The sequence below is a fragment of the Leucoraja erinacea genome, chromosome 12, assembly GCF_028641065.1.
Source record: "Leucoraja erinacea ecotype New England chromosome 12, Leri_hhj_1, whole genome shotgun sequence".
NCBI lineage: Eukaryota > Metazoa > Chordata > Chondrichthyes > Rajiformes > Rajidae > Leucoraja > Leucoraja erinaceus.
Window position 1 is genome coordinate 32,758,522 of NC_073388.1, and position 19,299 is coordinate 32,777,820.

The 19,299-nt window shown below is 39.4% G+C and overlaps 1 protein-coding gene across 3 annotated transcripts in view; it reads left to right on the top strand.

Moving 5' to 3' along the window:
• Positions 1–19,299, top strand: part of diaph2 (diaphanous-related formin 2) — a 567,387-nt gene that overhangs the window by 74,339 nt on the left and 473,749 nt on the right. For all 3 annotated transcript variants that reach the window (XM_055643895.1, XM_055643898.1, XM_055643897.1), the window contains exons 2-4: positions 13,287–13,361; positions 14,270–14,339; positions 18,333–18,469. In XM_055643895.1, the coding sequence (XP_055499870.1) occupies positions 13,324–13,361; positions 14,270–14,339; positions 18,333–18,469 (245 nt within the window). In that variant the 5' untranslated portion in view covers positions 13,287–13,323. The remainder of the gene's footprint in view (positions 1–13,286; positions 13,362–14,269; positions 14,340–18,332; positions 18,470–19,299) is intronic.

Below are 19,299 nucleotides of genomic sequence, written 5' to 3' on the forward strand. Positions count from 1 at the left end.
GGCGGACTGAGCGAAGGTGTTCAGAGAAACGATCGCCCAGTCTATACTTGGTCTCTCCGATGTATAAGAGTCCACATCTTGAACAACGGATATAGTAAATCAGAATGGAGGAGGTGCAAGTGAACCTCTGCCTGATCTGAAAGGACTGTTGGGATCTCTGGACAGTCAAGGGAGGAGGTATAGGGAAAGGTGTTACATCTCCTGCGGTTGTAGGGGTAGGTACCTGGAGAGGAGGTGGTTTGGGTGGGCAGGGATAAGTTAACCAGGGAGTAGTGGAGGGAACAACCTCTGCGGAAGGCGGTAAGGGGTGAAGATGGGAATCTGGAATTCACTTTCTAATTCCAATTCTATTTTGAGATGCTTGCTATTATGATGAGCACCTTCAGCAACAGACTGGTTCCACCAAGATGCAGCACAGAACGCCACAGGAGATCCTTTTTTTCCTGTAGCTATCAAACTGTACAACTCCTCCCCCTTCTCTTGTGTAGTAGACTGACCCCCCTTTGCACATCCTTCATGCTGGAATTTTTTAACTCGATAATTTAATTTCATGCTGTGCACTATTACATATGTGCTGTGCGATAACTGGTCACTTAAATTTCATTATTATTCATTATTTCATTATTGTATTATTAGTTCGTTATTGTTATACTGCACGACACTTCAATGTCTTGTATCTTTTGTATCTTTTGACTGGTGGCAGACCAATTTCCCTCTGGGATAACTAAAATGGTATTGTATCTTATTGTATCTATTGTATCTATTAACATGTCTGCTCTGTCCTGCTGTAGTCGCAGTCGTAGGAGTATGGTCATTTAATATTTCTGCCTTGAGATGTATTTCTTTCAACCAATGGAAGCATTGTAAAGTTATTTTTGATATAAACTGATCACAAAACATTAGACTAATGGTATTGAGCTTCTGCTGTTGGAATAACTTAAGTCACACACCGTGATTAAGATCCAAAGACTTTATTAACGTTACAGCATAGGTTACTTCATCTTAGCACGTTACTCTAAAGTAGACAATAGACAGTAGGTGCAGGAGTAGGCCATTCGGCCCTTTGAGCCTGCACCACCATTCAATATGATCATGGCTGATCATCCCCAATCAGTACCCCGTTCCTGCCTTCTCCCCATATCCCCTGACCACTATTTTTAAGAGCCATATCTAGCTCTCTCTTGAAAGCATCCAGAGAACCTGCCTCCACCTATGCTGTTACCTATGCTGTAATGTTAATAAAGTATTTGGATCTTAATCACGGTGTGTGACTTAAGTTATTCCAACAGCAGAAGCTCAACACCATTAGTCTAATGTTTTGTGATAAGTTTATATCAAAAATAACTTTACAATGCTCCCATAAGGCAGAAAATTCCACAGACTCACCACTCTCTGTGAGAAAAAGTGTTTCCTCGTCTCCGTTCTAAATGGCTTACTCCTTATTCTTAAACTGTGGCCCCTGATTCTGGACTCCCCCAACATCGGGAACATGTTTCCTGCCTCTAGCGTGTCCAAGCCCTTAACAATCTTATATGTTTCAATGAGATGTCCTCTCATCCTTCTAAACTCCAGAGTGTACAAGCCCAGCTGCTCCATTCTCTCAGCATATGACAGTCCCGCCATCCTGGGAATTAACTTTGTAAACCTCCCTCAATAGCAAGAATGTCCCTCAAATTGGGGGACCAAAACTGTACACGATACACCAGGTGTGGCCTCACTAGGGCTCTGTACAACTGCAAAAGGACCTCTTTGCTCCTATATTTGATTCCTCTTGTTATAAAGGCCATCATACCATTCGCTTTCTTCACTGCCTGCTGTACCTGCATGCTTACTTTCATAGACTGATGTACAAGGACCCCCAGATCCCGTTGTACTTCCCCTTTTCCCAACTTGACGCCATTTAGATAGTAATCTGCCTTCCTGTTTTTGCTACCAAAGTGGATAACCTCATATTTATCTGCATTAAACTTCATCTGCCATGCATCTGCCCACTCCCCCAACCTGTCCAAGTCACCCTCCATTCTCATAGCATCCTCCTCACAGTTCACACTGCCACCCAGCTTTGTGTCATCTACAAATTTGCTAATATTTGTGTCATATGCAAATTTGCTAATGTTTGTGTCATCTGCACATTTGCTACTGAAGAGTGAGAGAGTAAGGGCAGGGAGGTTTTCTGGTAAACTGGTAGCTACAAAGTATGACTCATAACATGAGTGACACTGATCTACAAATGGGGGCACTAATTTGGCCAAAATCAAAATGCTTAACTCTTTTCAACAGCGATAAATAAAAGCTTACTTCAGGGGTCAGCAACCTATGGCCCATGGGCCGGATCCAGCCTGTAACCCAAAATCATCCAGCCCATTCAATTTGTTTTCGCGAACAGGGAACTGTAGCCAGTCCCGGGGACGTGAGCTGATTTGGGAACTGCAGCTAGTTCTGGGGCACGCAGGCGACCGGGGGGCTACAGCCAAGTCCCAGGCCAGGCGAGCCAACCAGGGAACTGCAGCCAGTTCTGGGGCAAGCGAGGAACCTGGGAACTGCAGAAAACTAATTGAAAAACATGTGAAAACTAATGCAAAAAATAACACCTAGTGTCATCATGGTGTCACATGATGCAGCCTAACCGGTAGCTACATTTTGAGCAGTAATTCTAATTTGTGTGTTCTAGTTTTTTTTAATGTAAAGGTAGACAAAATTGTTAGAGAAACTCAGCGGGTACTTAGTTTCTCCAGCAATTTTGTCTACCTTTGATTTTCCAGCATCTGCAGTTCCTTCTTGAACTTTTTATGTAAAGGCATTGTTCAGAAACTGAGCACAAAATACACTGCCCGTTCAAAATGATATGTGTAGGTTGAATCCATTAATGAGCTTTCAAAATGAGAAAATTGGCATCGTGATTAAACATTTTAAGATAAACGGCATATACTGCGTTGGAGAAAAAACAATATGAATGTAATACGTCATTAAGAAGCAGAGTAACTTGATTTACGTAGCAAAAAAAGACACAAAGTGCTGGAGTACCTCAGCATGTCAGGCAGTATCTCTAGAGAACAGGGGTAGGTGACCTTTTGGGTTGGGACCTTCCTTCAGACTTTACGTAGGTACATCTTTAAAGGTGCTGAGTAGCGGAGAAACCTGTTGGAGGCTTACGGCAGTAAAGATTTTAAGTGATTAATCCATGATCTTATCTATGTTTGGAAAGAGGAGACTATACCAGAGGATTTCAAAAGTACTTTAATTAACCATCTCAGGAAAGGTAACAAGTTTGACTGGTAACTGTTGAAGGGTCCCCCTGTTCTCTACCACAGGTACAAGGCATTGGATGGATCTTTCACTTCTCTCAGTAACCAAAGAGCTTCAAAAACTACTGGTCGTGTGGATTCTATCCATCTGGAACACAGGAATCATGCCCTTTACTAAGCAATAACTCCAAGAGAATGGCAGAGAATAGCACCAAAAATGATCTGTGACCTTTGATAATCTCACTAAAGCCTTTGACTATAAACGTGCAGACAGTGGAGTGCTCTTCAGATTCAGCTGCATGAATAAATATATCTCCATCATGTTTTGTTCCATGACAGCATGCAAGACTTATTTCTAAACAAAAGGTGTACAACAAAACCAATGTCAGTGAAGATCAGTGTCAAACAAGGCTGTGTATTTGCCTCTACTATGCCGCATGTTACCATTGAGTGGAGCTGATCAGTCAAACTAATGTTAAACTGTTTAACTTGCATCACCTGCACTTTAGAACCAAGGTCACCAAAATTTCAGTTGTAATGACCAACAGTCTGAAGAAGCTTGTTGGCCCGAAACATCTGTTCATTCCCTCCAAAGGTGCTACTTGACCAGCTAAGTTCCTCCAGCAGTTTTTTGTTTATTGCTTTAAATGAGTCAGCTTGGTGTTTAGTTGATTGAAAAGAAAGTTAGAAGATCAATCCCTCAGATCTGGCATAATTCATGGTCAGTTGTGATCCCTGCCTTCTTGTTTGCTTCTGAGTCCTGTTACAGGTTATTGTACTAGAAAGATACAAAAGATTAGAAGATCATTTAATTGTCATTTGGACCCCTCGAAAGATACTACAAACAAATAGGCATAATCACATCATGGTCAGTTGTCAGATCCAAAGCCCCTTCTTGTTGCATTCTGAGTCCGGGTCTTGCTGAGCCCCCGGCGTGCGCTCGCAGAGTCCCGAGGCCATTCCAAGCCTCGCGGGGTGGTGCTGTAAAGGCCCAACTTACAGGCTCCCGGTATCTGCCGGTGTACTGGAAAGCAGCAGCGCTCCTCCCACAACTAAAGCTCCTCGTTGCGGCCCCAACGACAACGGAAACCCGACGAAAAAAGGTCGGGTCTGCCATTGCAAAGTTCTCCAAAAAGTTAAATAGGATAACCAGACAACACCATATGCAGCCCGCTGCTAAGTCGCGGCCGCCCACCCATTTAAAGCCAACTTAAACTGAGGCCTGAATTACATTTAGGTGGCTACATTGGGTAGGTCAAATCTTGCGTATGCCCAATACCAGACTCACAAAGTCAACACTCTTTGGGACAGTGGAAAAGATTTAAGGGTTTAAAGATTCTGTAGAAGCACAAACGTCGTGAATAAATGGATTCTTTATTCAGGCATTGTAGACTAGATATACATGCACGTTTAGCACTCTAACATAATAGTTATTGTTGTTGCTGAGAGGTTGTTGCCTCATGGGCTCGAGTTGAGCTCCTGCTGAGGTGGCAGGACACTCTCATGAAGAGAGAGGAAGAGCGAGAGAGGGAAGGTCGTTTCTTATATACTAGGGCACACCCCTATAACCCGTGACTCCTGGGGCCGTCAGGCGGGCATTGGTGATGCTGGGGGCGAGGGGCTGCTACACTTGCAGCTGGTGGGGGAGCGGCGGCTGGTGGGGAAGCGATGGCAGCCACGACCTATCAGCCCTGGTGGGCAGGTCCTGCGGGAGAGAAAGCAAGGGCCGAGGCTGCTGCGCTGCTGTCTGCTGCAGTGGGCCGGGGACGCGGGCGGGCGACCCTGGCGGCCTGCAATCGGCTAGACCAGGCATGGGCGGGAATCAAGCGGCCTGAGCGGCGGCAGGGCCCAAGGCGGCATCTGGTTGCCGTGCAAAGTTGATGGCTGCATACATAGAGTTAATTACCGTAGAGCTGAACTGGTCTGTCGGCTGCAGACATCAGGTCAACACCAATTTGGAACGTCGCGGGTCACCAATGTAGAGGCACACACGTCGTGAATAAATGGATTCTTTATTCAGGCATTGTAGATTAGATATACATGCACGTTTAATAGTCATTGTTGTTGCTGAGAGGTTGTTGCCTCATGTGCTCGAGTTGAGCTGCTGAGGTGGCAGGATACTCTCATGAAAAGAGAGTAAGAGCGAGAGAGGAAGAGAGCGAGAGAGGAAAGGTCGGTTCTTATATACTAGGGCACACCCCTATACCCCGTGACTGCAGAGGATTCACATAGCAAGAGTGGCCTAACCACTAGGTGCCGTTACAATTCTTTGATAAACTGTAACATGCCTACTGACTTGGGAATTTGTGACCCATGACTGTTCAACGTAGAGAAGGTGCATTCAAAATGGAATGGAAAACCTGAGTTCACAGAAGCTCTGAATAATTGGTGGAAATGAACACTTTGCAAACTGCCCACAGGCATATAGCCTTTCAGCTGCACCTTGCCCCATCTGTGAAGAATTTTCATTCCCACATTGGCCTCAGAATGAAGGAACTGGAATGCAAGCAAGTCATTCTCAATATCAAGGACTGCTGAAGAAGAAAGCTGACAAAAAAATCCAAAAGAAGATCCATATTGTATCCAATTGTAACTGCATTTCTGGAGATATTCTCGTACATTGTCACATTGTGATCCTGAGTTTATATATGGTTGTTGCACTTGAGTTCACTATCCCACTCTCACTTGGATTTCTTTCTGTGACCGTCTGCACTGTTACAATGAAGCCCAATGCACACTTGAACAAAACCTCTTCCACCTGGGTTAGTTGTAATCTTCAGAAATTATTGAATTCAACAATTTTAGGTAACTTTCTGTTTCTTTCTGTCTGTATCCTAACAGGCTATTTCTACCTGTCATCCTTTTGGGATAGTTTTTCATTTCCTATTTGTGTAGTCAGACTTTCTGGTCATGTTTCACAGTCTTGCTATTAGTAACACATTACACAGGCAAAGAAGCATAATCTATTTCTGATTGCTGTCCCTATTTCCTCATTTAATCATTTGGTATCACTCAACCAGGGATATTTCCTTTGCTCTGCCGATCCTTTCCCAACCTCTCTGCTACTGAAAACTAATTTGCTTTCTCTTTCTTCCAGTACTCATAAATGATTGAGGACCTAAAATGTTAGATGTTGTCATTTCCTTAGACGGTGCCTGGCCAGCTGAATATTTCCAGTGTTTTCTGTTTTTTATAAGTGGGGTTATGTCAAAATCTTGTTGAAGAAATTGTGGATTCCAGAGAGCTGAGAAAGTTAAAAGGAGATTCTCAATCATTGAGGTTAAATATTTAAGGAGAGCATATTGTGAATGGTCAGTCAGCAAAGGATGATGAGTTTTACGATCAGGAAAATAATATGACGAGAGGTGACTTTCTGAAGGGACTTGAACTAAAGCATAAAAGTAGAAAGTGCCTGTAATACCATCAGAAAAGAGACTATCAGAAAAGTAAGACTAATTGGACAGCTATTTTGGTGCAAAATAACGCAATAATATTGACACCAAGCTTTCCTGTTTTTGACATGTTGTTTTTCTAGTTTTGAATAATAGCATGCATTAAAACAGTTGAAGGGAACCTGTTACACTTTGTGAAAGATCCAGATAGTAGCTTTTCTTTTTGTTGAACTTGCATATGTCCTGTGATATTTAAATAAAATGTTGATTATTTGCAAGCAATATCCTTTCCAATATTTGATAAATGTCAGATAATCAATTTTTAGATTAGCCAAACTCATGTGTTAGCAATATCATTGCATTCCAGTCACTGGAAATGCTGGAAATACTCAGCAGATCCGGCAGGGTTTGTGGATATAGAAATAGAGTTAACCCTTTGAATAGTGGCCTGCTGAGTATTTCTGGCATTTTCTGTTTCTATTATTAAAATAGGTAGGACCATAAGACATAGGAGCAGAATTAGGCCTTTCGGCCCATCATGTCTATTCGCCATTCAATCATGGCTGATCTGTTTTTCTGTCTCAACCACATTGTCTCGGTTTCCCCCGTAACCTTTGATGCCCTTACAAATCAAAAATCTATCAATCTCCACTTGAAAAATACCCAATGTCTTGGCCTCCACAGCTGTCTGTGGCAATGAATTCCACATGATTCACCACCCACTGGCTAAACAAATTCCTTCTCATTTCCATTCTAAAGTTACGTCCTTTTTTCTGAGGCTGTGCCCTCTGGATCTAGACTCCCATTACTGGAAACATCTTTTCCATGTCCACTCTATCTAGGCCTTTCATTATCCAGTAGGTTTCAGTGAGATCACCCCTCATCCTTATAAACCCCAGCAGGTACCGGCCCAGAGTCTTCAAATGCTCCTCATACATTAACACAAACATCTCTGGGATCGTTCGCATAAATCTCCTCTGGACCCTCTCCAATGTCAGCACATGCTTTCTCTAAGATGTGGCCTAAAACTGCTCATAATATGCCAAATGTGACCTTGTAAATCCTCAGCATCAGATCCATAATTTTATATTCTAGTCCCCTCGAAGTGAATGCTGGAATTGCATTTGCCTACCTTACCACAAACTCAACCTGCAAATTAACCTTTTGGGAGTCCTGCACCAGCACTCCAGAGTCCCTTTGCACTTCCGATGTCTGAATCCTCTCTCCATTTAGAACGGGGAGAATATCTGAAAAAAACTTTTGATATCCTCTTTTATATTGGCCAGCCTACCTTCATATTTCATCTTTTTTCCCCTTATTGCTTTGTTAGTTGCCTTCTGTTGGTTTTTTTAAAGCTTCCCAATCCTCAAGCTTTCCATTCATCTTTGCCTTCTCTTTTGCTTTTATACAATCTTTAACTTCTTTTGTCAGCCATTGTGGCCTAATTTTCCCCTAAGTATGTTCTTCCTCTTTGGGATAAAAAGATCCCCTGTCCTCAGAATTACTGTCAAAAACTCCTACCACTGCTGCACTGTCATTCCTACTAGGGTCTCGTTCCAATCAACTTTGGCCAGCTCATGCCTCTGTAGTTACCTTTACTCCACAGTAATACTGATACGAGATGAGAATAACTTTTTCACACAGAGAGTAGTGAATCTCTGGAACTCTCTGCCACAGAGGGTAGTTGAGGCCAGTTTGTTGGCTATATTTAAGAGGGAGTTAGATGTGGCCCTTGTGGCTAAGGGGATCAGGGGGTATGGAGAGAAGGCAGGTACGGGATACTGAGTTGGATGATCAGCCATGATCATATTGAATGGCGGTGCAGGCTCGAAGGGCCGAGTGGCCTACTCCTGCATCTAATTTCTATGTTTCTATGTTTCTATCTGATTTTCAGATTCTCCCTCTCAAACTGCAGAGGGAGGTTGATTTCTATAGTATTTTAGAGTGTCACCTTTTTGTTCTAATAACACGTGCAATATAAATAAAGCTGTAAATTATTTTACACAAATTTTACCTTTGTTGCTTACCAATTTTAATTTCTGCCTTATTTTTAAATAAATTTATTAAATTAAAAACACAAACTGGGCAGTCCCTGAAATCCCACTCTGAAATGTTGTACAAATGTTTTCTGCTCCAGTATACATTGAACATTTTTATGAGGTTCTGCAGGTGGTTAAACTTACAGCTTTTCTTGAAACTCCTGGGATGACACGAGATGCTGAATGTAGAAAACAATGTTTGATTAAAAAAAATACACTGAGTAAACAAGGGACCTGTCAAAGTACAGAAATCAGTTCATGACATTTTCACAAAGATCACAATATCAGAGAAGTTGATTATCAAACCGGTGAACATAACATAGTCGTGGGAATTTAAAAATATTCCTGATTTTTTTTCCATTGACAGATTGCTAGTTCAATAATTTAATGAATCATAAAACCTTTTTCTCATATGACTGTCAGGTCATCTGATTCTCCCACATTCTAAATCCATTGAACCAATTCACAAAAAAACCTGTAATAGGCCTGTCCCACGGTGCGAGTCCACTCACGAGTTTTCCCGAGTAAAAGAAAAAATATAACTCGTGGTTTTCTACGAGATTCCAAGTTTATGTTCACGAGTTTCAACGAGTTCCGACATGTATGTCTAAGTTTGCCGTTTACTTCTCATTTCAGCGATGTACCAAGTTCCTCTCCCGAGTTACTCTTGAGCCAACAACGACATAGATTACAAAACCTGCACCAAACCCAAACCAATTAGGAGCAGACAAGGGCATTCGATCCAATTTGAGATACCAGCTACCAAGATAGATGTGTACAGCAATTCGTTCTTCCCCCCACAATTAAAGCATGGAATAATCTTCACACTACCATAGTTACCCAACCAGATGCAACTAAATTTAAGGTAGCTCTTTCTTCCCAAAAACCCTTTCTGGCTTAAGTCCTCCCTCCACCACCTCCAGTTTAAATTCCATTTGGAATATTTTGGAGGACCAAGAAACCAAGACTACCAACGTGTGGAAAAATCATCACACGGGGACTATCTCTCCAAGGGATGGGCATCCATGCACGATGGGCAAAGTCCCTGCAACCTCCAGACCCGGCAGCACCTGATGGCATTGCCAGTCCTGCAGCCTGGCATCAACTCGACCAGCGTCAGCCAGCCTGCGAGCGAACAGACCATGGGTCCCGTTGAAGCAAGATTCTCAAGCAGTAAGCTATGGAGGTGGAACAGCCAGGAGGCCCGTTGAGAGGACACATGGCTGATGAAGTTAGCCACACAGCGGGAGGAAGCCGGAGAAGAGGTTTGTGCAGAGGATGTTTTCCGGGAATGAACGAAAAGAAACCGGTGTGCGGTCAATTTGCAAGCGTTAAAGAGTAATTAAAAGGCAGGGTGACTTTCGTTCCTGTGACACTTTTCATGGCCTCAGAAAATCCCAAAGTGGCCCCCTCCTAGTAATCAAATAAGGTAATCTAATAATCTAATAATCACTGTGCCCTTTATATTTATTAAGTTTGTAAACAAAGACCAATTTCAGTTGTTTGTTTATCAATATTATTATCTATAATTCTTTGTTACCCTCAGCCTAATGACCTTATCACATCTTCCTGATCAATGGCATTGGCCAGAAAACAATAGTATAATCCTGAATTGGATAATAGTGTGAACAATATTATAATATCTGAAGAAGGGTCTTGACCCAAAACGTCACCTATCCATGTTCTCCAGAGATGCTGCCTGACCTGATGAATTACGCCAGCACTGTGTGTGCTTTTGAGTATAATCATCTACTTGGATAACTTCTTTAACATGGAAATAAAACATCTTCATGAGTTGTTCAGGGGCATGATTTTAAAGATAACTGCTGCAGGAGCAAAGCACTGTTTTGTGTACCAGGATGTTGCTGTCTTAAATTTTGTTAAAGCTCTCAAATTTGCTGCCCCGGGCTATTGAAATTGCCTGACAGCTCCAGCACAAGCCTGGCTGATGGCAAAGTCTAACTCCGTGAACCAGAGATGAAAATAATTGCAGTGGAGCAAACGACCTTAAGAGTGCAAAAGAGCAGAGAGACCATCTCTGCTCATACTACAATTCCATATTGGGCAGTGTGCCGTAGCGGGACAGCTTACTTTGAGGGACAGCCGACAACAGGTACCCCACTGCATTTTGGTGAAAAAGGTTTCGATAATAAATGCAATATTTTGTACATTGAAAACATTGTTCACTGGTTCCCATCCTGACCTGTCTCTGTAACACTCTCATGTCTATTTCACCTTCTGATACCTTATATCATTCCGATAAATCAGATCTTTGGCTCATTCAAAACCAAAATATTCTCCTGGAGATTCAATGCTCAATACTGAATGCAGTACCTCAGATGAGTTATAATATTTTTTATGTTGTATCTAAATTTTGCATTTAATCTTAGATGTACCAGAATCATAATTTTGGATGTTAGGTAACAAACTGGGTTTTGGTTAAAAGGGGCTTTTTTTTAAAAATTACATATAATTCCAGTTAAAAACAATCAAGTGCTTCAGCGCAAGTTCACAATGAAAGTTCTACTATCACAAGAATTGTGAGTGAACAATTAATATGGTCATAAAGTTTATTTATGCAGAACGTGGTGCAGATATGTTGTGCCTCTCTGATAAGATTTCGGGGATGGGATTCTCTGGGATTTATTTTCCCAATTTTAAGATCTTGAGGACTAGCCTTTCGTATTAACTGGGTTGCAATTTCTCCACGATCATATTTATAATTATAAATTGGTATGAAAGCAAGATGATGGAAATAACTTCTCTCTGGAACTGACTATTGCAGGTTGTCACCTTACATTGAGCAGTTTGATTGTGTCACTTCCAAAGCAATGGTTTATATTTGAGGTTTCACAAGGTAAAAAAAAGGAGGATTTTAAGTTGTAGAGGAGACTTCACAAGGATACAAATCAGTTTGCACTCAGTGTTATAGCCAAGTGCGGACACTTGATTACATAAAAATTCTAATCAAGAATGAAGAGGGAAATCCAGTATCTTTATTTTTAATTGGAAAATGTCTGAATAGAAATTTTCGACTTTTCAAATAATGCACTAATTGATTGTGGAATTATTTTATAATTATTTAAGTAGCATGCAAATTATTTTCCCATGTTACTTTTTGATTCAATTCGTAATTTTTTGAAATTGTGGATGTCTCAGTATTATATTGTATTGAAAAAATTCTAACACAAGGGAAATTATAATGTCAGAATTAGAATTATGAGGATCTTGTATGCTCTCAAAAGAAAATATTTTACTGTAGCCAAGGTTAATGGAGATTTGAGCTTTACTAACAGTGTATGGGAATAAACAAGTGATGATTTGTTTGGAGAAAGCATGGTTATTGATACTGCCTTTTGGTAATGAAGTGTGTAAGAAGCAGATGCTGGTTTAAACCGAAGATAGACACAAAAAGATGAAATAACTCAGCAGGACAGGCAGCATCTCTGGAGAGGAGGAATGGGTGACGTTTCGGGTCGAGACAGTTTTTCAGACTGGTTAGGGATAAGGGAAATGAGAATTGCTGCCTGTCATGCTGAGTTACTCCAGCTTTTTGTATCTATCTTTGGTAATGAAGAAACAGTCCAAACAGTAAAATAAACAATGTACGGGGACCTGAAAAATTAACAGTTTGGATAAGATATAGTCTTAACTGACTCCAAAGCAACAAAACCACCAGTGAGCCATGATTCATTAGAACTAAATTATTTGAAGAGATATTTGCATGTTCTCCTGCTAACTGTGTGAATTTCCTCTGTGTGTCTCAGACCCATTGAGTCTGTGCTGATCATCACTCATTTACATGAATCTTATTGTAATCCCATTTTATTCTCCCCACATTCTCATCCACCCCTCTAACTCCCAGATTCTAAAACTCACTGACACACTATGTGCAATTTACAGCAGCCAATCAACCTACCACCCCACACATTTTGGCATGTGGGAAAGCGAGCGCGCAGAGGAAGCCGTAATGGTTACAAGATAAGCATCATAGCCATTTAGACAGTAGCCAAAGTAGGAATTGACTGCAGGTTGCTGGATCAGTTAGACACCAACATTGACTGCACCACCATGCTACGGAACTCCTGCATCCCAAAGATGCATGGATTGATGGGTAATTGGCCACTGTAAATTTCTACTCATGTGGTGAGTGGTTGGATCTTGGGGTAGGGCATAATAAAAAATTCAGTGCATGATTAGTATAAATGTCTGCTAGACTCGTTGAGCCAAAGGGCACATTTCCGTATACTCTGATTCTGTGTAATGTGTGATTAGAAATGTGAAAGTGAACCAATTGAATTGCTCAAGGGAATATTTCTAATCCGTTTGTTTACTATTTTTCGTAGTAACTGATATATGTAACAATCAAAATAATCTTGAAATTTTACTATTGGAATGTGTTTGTCATTAAACATAATCATTAATATCAGCCATACGTTGGACCTTTTTTTTTTAAACATTCTGAAATCATCTGTGAAATTTGAGCTAGTGTGATTTGGAGAGTTTCCAATATAAATATGAATGGAAATTATATTCTGTAATTATCTACATTTTCATTCATGATTATTTAAACAGAGCAGCATAATCGATAAATGTGTTTTGTTTTTCAGCTGGGTTAATAATTTTGGCCATGAAGGACTCGGTCTCATGCTCGATGCTTTGGAGAAGCTATTGGATAAAAAACAGTAAGTTTTTAAATGAGGGCACAGTAGAGGTAGAACAATTAAATTGCATCATGGCATTCGAATACTTAAATTAAATTTAGGAATATTATGTATAGAATACTCTGGGTTGTTAATCATTAACATGACTGTATTTATTCTAACATTATTGGGTGATTTGGAGTTTATAACAATTTTTATTTGCTTCTATCCTGTAAATGTTTGTGCTGGTTTATAGTTCCAGTTTTCAGTCACTCTCTTGTGCTTTGTTGTCCTTTGTTGTACTAGGTGGCCAATCAATCTCTTTCTTACACTCAGATAATCTCCTTTTTTCTTTCTCAGTCTCACACCCTTCTCTCTTGCTTTCACATATTTCCTTTACCAGTTAAAGTTCTTGCCCCTATTTTACAAAGACATTTATAGCTACAACTGTAAACAAATAATGTTTTTGCTGTATGTGCAAGACTTCACTAAAATGCTGTCAAAACTCTCATATCTGATCTCTCACAACTCTCACGTCTTTCATGAGAGTGAAATGTGTGAGTGTCCTTTGGAATGCCATACATTATCAATTGATAAAAACTTTATGGTCAAATTAGGCATTAAGCACTTTCTTAATGCCCAATTTTCCATGCTAATAATTCACCAACATTTTTAGTCTTTGTGTATATTGTGCTCTGGGTGGTTCGCCTCTCAGTATAATTCTCTATTTGGAGCTGTAATAAATGCTATATACTTTGATTCAAGCTATGTTTCTCTTTAACCACTAAAAATGTAATTCTTATTCTTGCAATTGTACAGGCGACCCTTGGAACAATAAATTGATGTTATTTAAATTAGCATGTTGCAGTTCAAAGCATGTATTTTATCTGTTTCCATCACCAATGAAAAACTTTGAAGTAAATATGCATTTTGTATTTGTTTTATTCTAGACAAGAAATGATTGATAAAAAAAATCAACATAAACTCATTCAGTGTCTGAAAGCATTTATGAATAACAAGGTAAGGCTTATGATTTACCATGCATCAAAAGGGCATGCAGGCAATACAATTGTTTCAAGTTTGAGAATGTTACCTGTGAAACAGCTCAAGTAAATCTCTAATAAGCACAGAAGCCATTGAAACTAGTTGACCTTTCTTCAGACCGATCGTCAAGAGAAATAGAGTTACTTAGATAAGGAAGTGTAAGAGATCAAAAGAGATGAAGATAAAGGAAAATGTAGAATATGTCGTATCTTTTCTTCACCATTCTATCTACTTGTGTTGTCACTTTCACTTATGGGAGTTATGGACTTGGACCCTAAAATCCCTCTGTACATCAATGTTGTTAAGGGTCATGCCATCAATTATATATTTCCCCCTGCCATTTGGCCTCCCAAAGTGTCATTTGTGCGGATTAAACTCCATCTGCCATTTCTATGCCCATTTCTGTTGCTGATCTATATCCTGCTGTATACTTTGACAGCTTTCCTCACAGTCCACAACTCCAGCAATCTTGGATCCAGTCATTTGGCCAGGCTCATTTCCCAACACGAGGTCCAGTATGTTCCCTTCTCGGGTTGGACTATCCGCATACTCTTTCAAGAATCCCTCGTGGATATACTTCTCAAATTCTGCCTCGTATATCCCTAGAGATCTGAGCAAGGACCAGTCAATATTGGGGAAGTTAAAGTCACCCACTAAGACACCCCTGTTGCTCTGGCATCTTTCAGTAGTTTGTCTATATATCTGAAGTGCAGAGGGATTGGATGTTCATTATGATAAAGAGCCCGATGAAACCAGGAACTAAAACTGTCAAAGTGAAGGATGGCATTGCATGTGTCATGGATGTTAATGGACAAAGAGAGAAACATTACAAATGAGATAGGGATAAATAAATAAGTCATAGTAAATCACTGCACTCTAACAAAAATAAACAATATATCAATGTAGAAACAAGGAACTGCAAATGCTACTTCACAAAAAGGACAACAAGTCCTGCAGTAATATATGATATAACATGTAACTGTGTTTCCCTTTGTATCGCTGGATGTTAAAGGAAGTCTGTTGAAGAAGCTAACTATTAATTTAGGTCTAAAGAAAACCAACATTTGGTTATTACCTTGTTTTGATATTAGAATTTTGTCCCACATCGTTGCATGTCACAAAACTGGCCTTTTAATTGAATGTTCCAAAATGTACTCAAAATTGACTTAAAAACTCTTCCCACTGAATATTATACCTGTTACTTTCAAAGTAAACAATACAAACATGTTTAATTATCCATACTACTTTTAGAAGGGACATATTTGGAGTTGTTTACCAAGATTGTGTGAATAATATTGCTCATGTGGTTAATTGGAGAAAAGCATTGAAGATGCTAGTGGTAGTGATAAAATCTGAACAAAAATATTGTCTTGATCTGGATTTTATTTGGGCATTAAGCTCTCTGAAGCCAGGGAGTGATATTCATGAGACTAAATGTGGAAAAGGGGAAATACATGATTTTCCAGAATATGCATTTTCCAGTTGTTCATCGTGAGGTTGCGAAGAATCCTTAAAATTTATTTGGGACTTTAGTAGCACTGGAAAGTGTTAACATGCCATGAATTCTGATTTAATGTACTGGGAATGAATGAATGAATGAAGTAATTAATTAATTAATAGATTTATTGGCCAAGTATGTACACATACAAGGAAATTGCCTTGGTGCTCCGCTCGCAAGTAACACCACGACATACAGTAAACCATTAAGTAGGTATGTTACAAAACCTACCTGAATCGTGGCTGAGCATCTGCCCCACCCCTTGTGTGTGATTTTGGACTGTTTACGGGTTTAAAAATTTTTACTAGGCATTCCAAGCAGATGTTCAGCCTAGTAAATCATTAACGGAGACACAACGGTTAAAAGCTATTATTAGTTTTTATAGGCCTCGAAAAGATATAATAAATTTAAAAACAGTTTTCGCAGCCCCAATAAAGCAAACAATAAAATGTACCTTATTTTTACATTAAATGGGGATGTATATAAAGGATTATAATTATCTATAACGAATACATTTTGGGCTTTTTCCCGCAGTATTTTTCTTGATTTGAGCACTAATCTAGCGCGCGCTGTCAACATGCTAAACCAGCGCGGAAACCCACTAGAAAAATTTAAATGGGCTGTTTTGAACACTATTCCTTCCATTTGGCCTATAAATTAATGTAAATTAGATATAAAAATCATGTTATATTGTGAATTATTTGTGAATAATCTTTGACAGTAGGCTATTTAAAAAGTTAATCTTTCCTTAAGAAATGTGCTTTTGACTATCTAAGATCACAGCTTTTTTGTAATGCCCATTGAAAATCAATAGGGAACAAGATGCTAATTTCCAAGTATGAAAATGGTCATAACTTTTTTAATACTTGAGATATGAAAGTGAATTAGGTGTCAAATTAAACTTATTGTTATGCTTTATCTGATGGGATAAATTGCAGACTTGATTTTTTAAATCTCAAAATTTTGTAACATTGCTACATTAAGAATAAAATACACAACGTTAAGAATTAAACATTATAATTTAAACATGTGAATGAAATAAAATACCAGAGCAAAAGGAGGCTACAGACTTTTGGTTATTGAGTAGATCTACTGCTCGTGGAAAAAAGCTGTTTTTATGTCTGGCTGAGGTGGCTTTGACAGTCCAGAGGAGAGTGCTTCAAAGATCTTGTGGCCAGGAGGAGAGGGGATACATAAGACTTTCGCTGAGGATGTTGATGGTTTTAATCCAAACAGTTGCATGATGAAATTAAAATTGATTTATCCACATGTGCTGTAAGGGAAGAATGATCTGTCCAATCAACTGAGAGAATAGCTTGAGTGGTGACAGTGTGAGTCCCATGGATTGTTGCATTTGGTGTTGATGTGTTATACAATTGAATTCAGGGAATATCATTGGCTGGAAGGTGGGCGAGTTGGTAGGATTGATAGCATTGAGAGGAGGAGGGTTTGGGTTTTGATTTGGGCAGTGTGGTCTTGGATGATTATTGGCATGAATCATTGCTAAGCTTAGATGCAGTAGAATGAATAAAAGTAAGTCCATTGTAAGATAGGGTGGTTCTTGTACTGGGAGTGATCAATGATAGCTTCTTTTTACACAGTTTGTCCCCTCTTCAACAATTCATCCATGTTCTTGGATGAAGAGCATCCCAACAAGGAAATTGTGTCAGCTGCAAGGATCACTTAAGACCAATTGAATTTTCAGAATGACGCAAAAGAGTTTTTAAATGTTCTTTATCATTTTTCACTTTGGGAATAAATTGATTTTCAGTTGCATAATGCTGAGAAATCTGATGCGAGGGTACTGAGAACTATGAGATTGCTGTGCTGTGGGGATGGACTGTACTGAAGTGTTGACATTAGAGAACAGAATGATGATATATTCTCACCACGTAAAAGAGATAAAACCGAATGGGCCAGTGGAAGAGAACTTTGATGACAATTGCACAGCATATTGATGGATTAGATCAAATCATTGCAGGTGCTGTGGCCAGTTGAAGGACTAGAAGCCAAAGATTTAACAGGCAGTAACAACAATGAGAAGGCAAATTGTATTTGAGGAGTAGAAATGGATCAATTAACATGGGGTTATAAAGTTTGGTCATGGATCGGAAATAACAACATTTTTACTGGCCAAATAATTTCTGTCAGGTATTGTGATTGCAAGATAACATGAAAAATCAAGCGCCCATCTTTAGATGAAATTTGATTGAATCTGTTCACAGATGGAAATATTTAGAAGCTGCTGCAACATTGTTATTTAACAGTTGCAGCAAATTGTCTTTGGGCAGCTGGAGGACAAAATGATAAACATTTTGTTCACTAACTCAGGAAAATTTAATGTTGATATACTCGCATTAAATTGAAATTCCCTTTATGACTATTATGATTAAACATTTTGTGAGGCACCTCAATAAAGCTATCAGAATTATCTTCTAACCTATAATCTGTTTTTGTGTCTTCCCATTTAGTTTGGGCTGCAGAGGATACTGGGTGATGAAAGAAGCTTGTTGTTATTGGCAAGAGCAATTGATCCAAAGCAAACAAACATGATGATCGAAATTGTCAAAATTCTCTCTGCAGTTTGCATCGTTGGAGAAGAAAATATGTGAGTTCAAATGTCTTTGTCTTTTGAAACCCATTAATATATTGGTATTCTGTGATAAACTTTTCTTCTGAAATTGTATTTGTAAACTTTAAATTAATTTAACTGTTGCTTATTCTAGGTAATTTCTGAGTCAGTCCCTCAGAAGCTCTCAAGTGGTGAATGAGACCACACTACTAGTCATATTTGATTCTCCTCATATTCCTATTTCTTCTTGAGCCTGGTAATGATTATTGTATCTGAGGTTTCCTCACATATTTGTCTCTTCCCAGAAGCAGGAGATGAAGTTGTGAATTTTTGACTGAAGCTTCTCTCTGTCAAGTTTCAGAACTTCAGCACAGATACTGTCTATTCCTGAGGTTTTATTGTTTTTAATTTGTCATATGGTCTTTTTGTTCATGTCAATCTGAGGCGGCAGTGAATAGATTGCTGTGGAATATTTTCAAGGACAAAGTCAGGGTTAATAAGGTAGTTTAAATATTTCTTCCACCAGGTGATAACTGCTTCCTCTATATTCTTGCTTACTTCGATTCTGTTCTTAGCTATCTGTGAATGGGTCCTTGGGTGATTGAACTACAGATGTCCTTGATGGTTATCAATGAGTTGCTGGATGCTACAGTTTTCCACATACTTAGTTTAGTTTAGCTTGTTCATCACATCATTATTTTTTCTGTTGAACTATAATTTTGCAGGTACCTGGCAATCTAATTGTTTTTGCTTCAGAGAGGAGGCTATTTTGTTCCCATCAAGCAAAGGCTTTAGTGAGGCAGGACTAAATAGTTTACGCTGGAATGAAGGGAAGGGTGCTTCCAATTTAAGGGTTTCTTGCATTT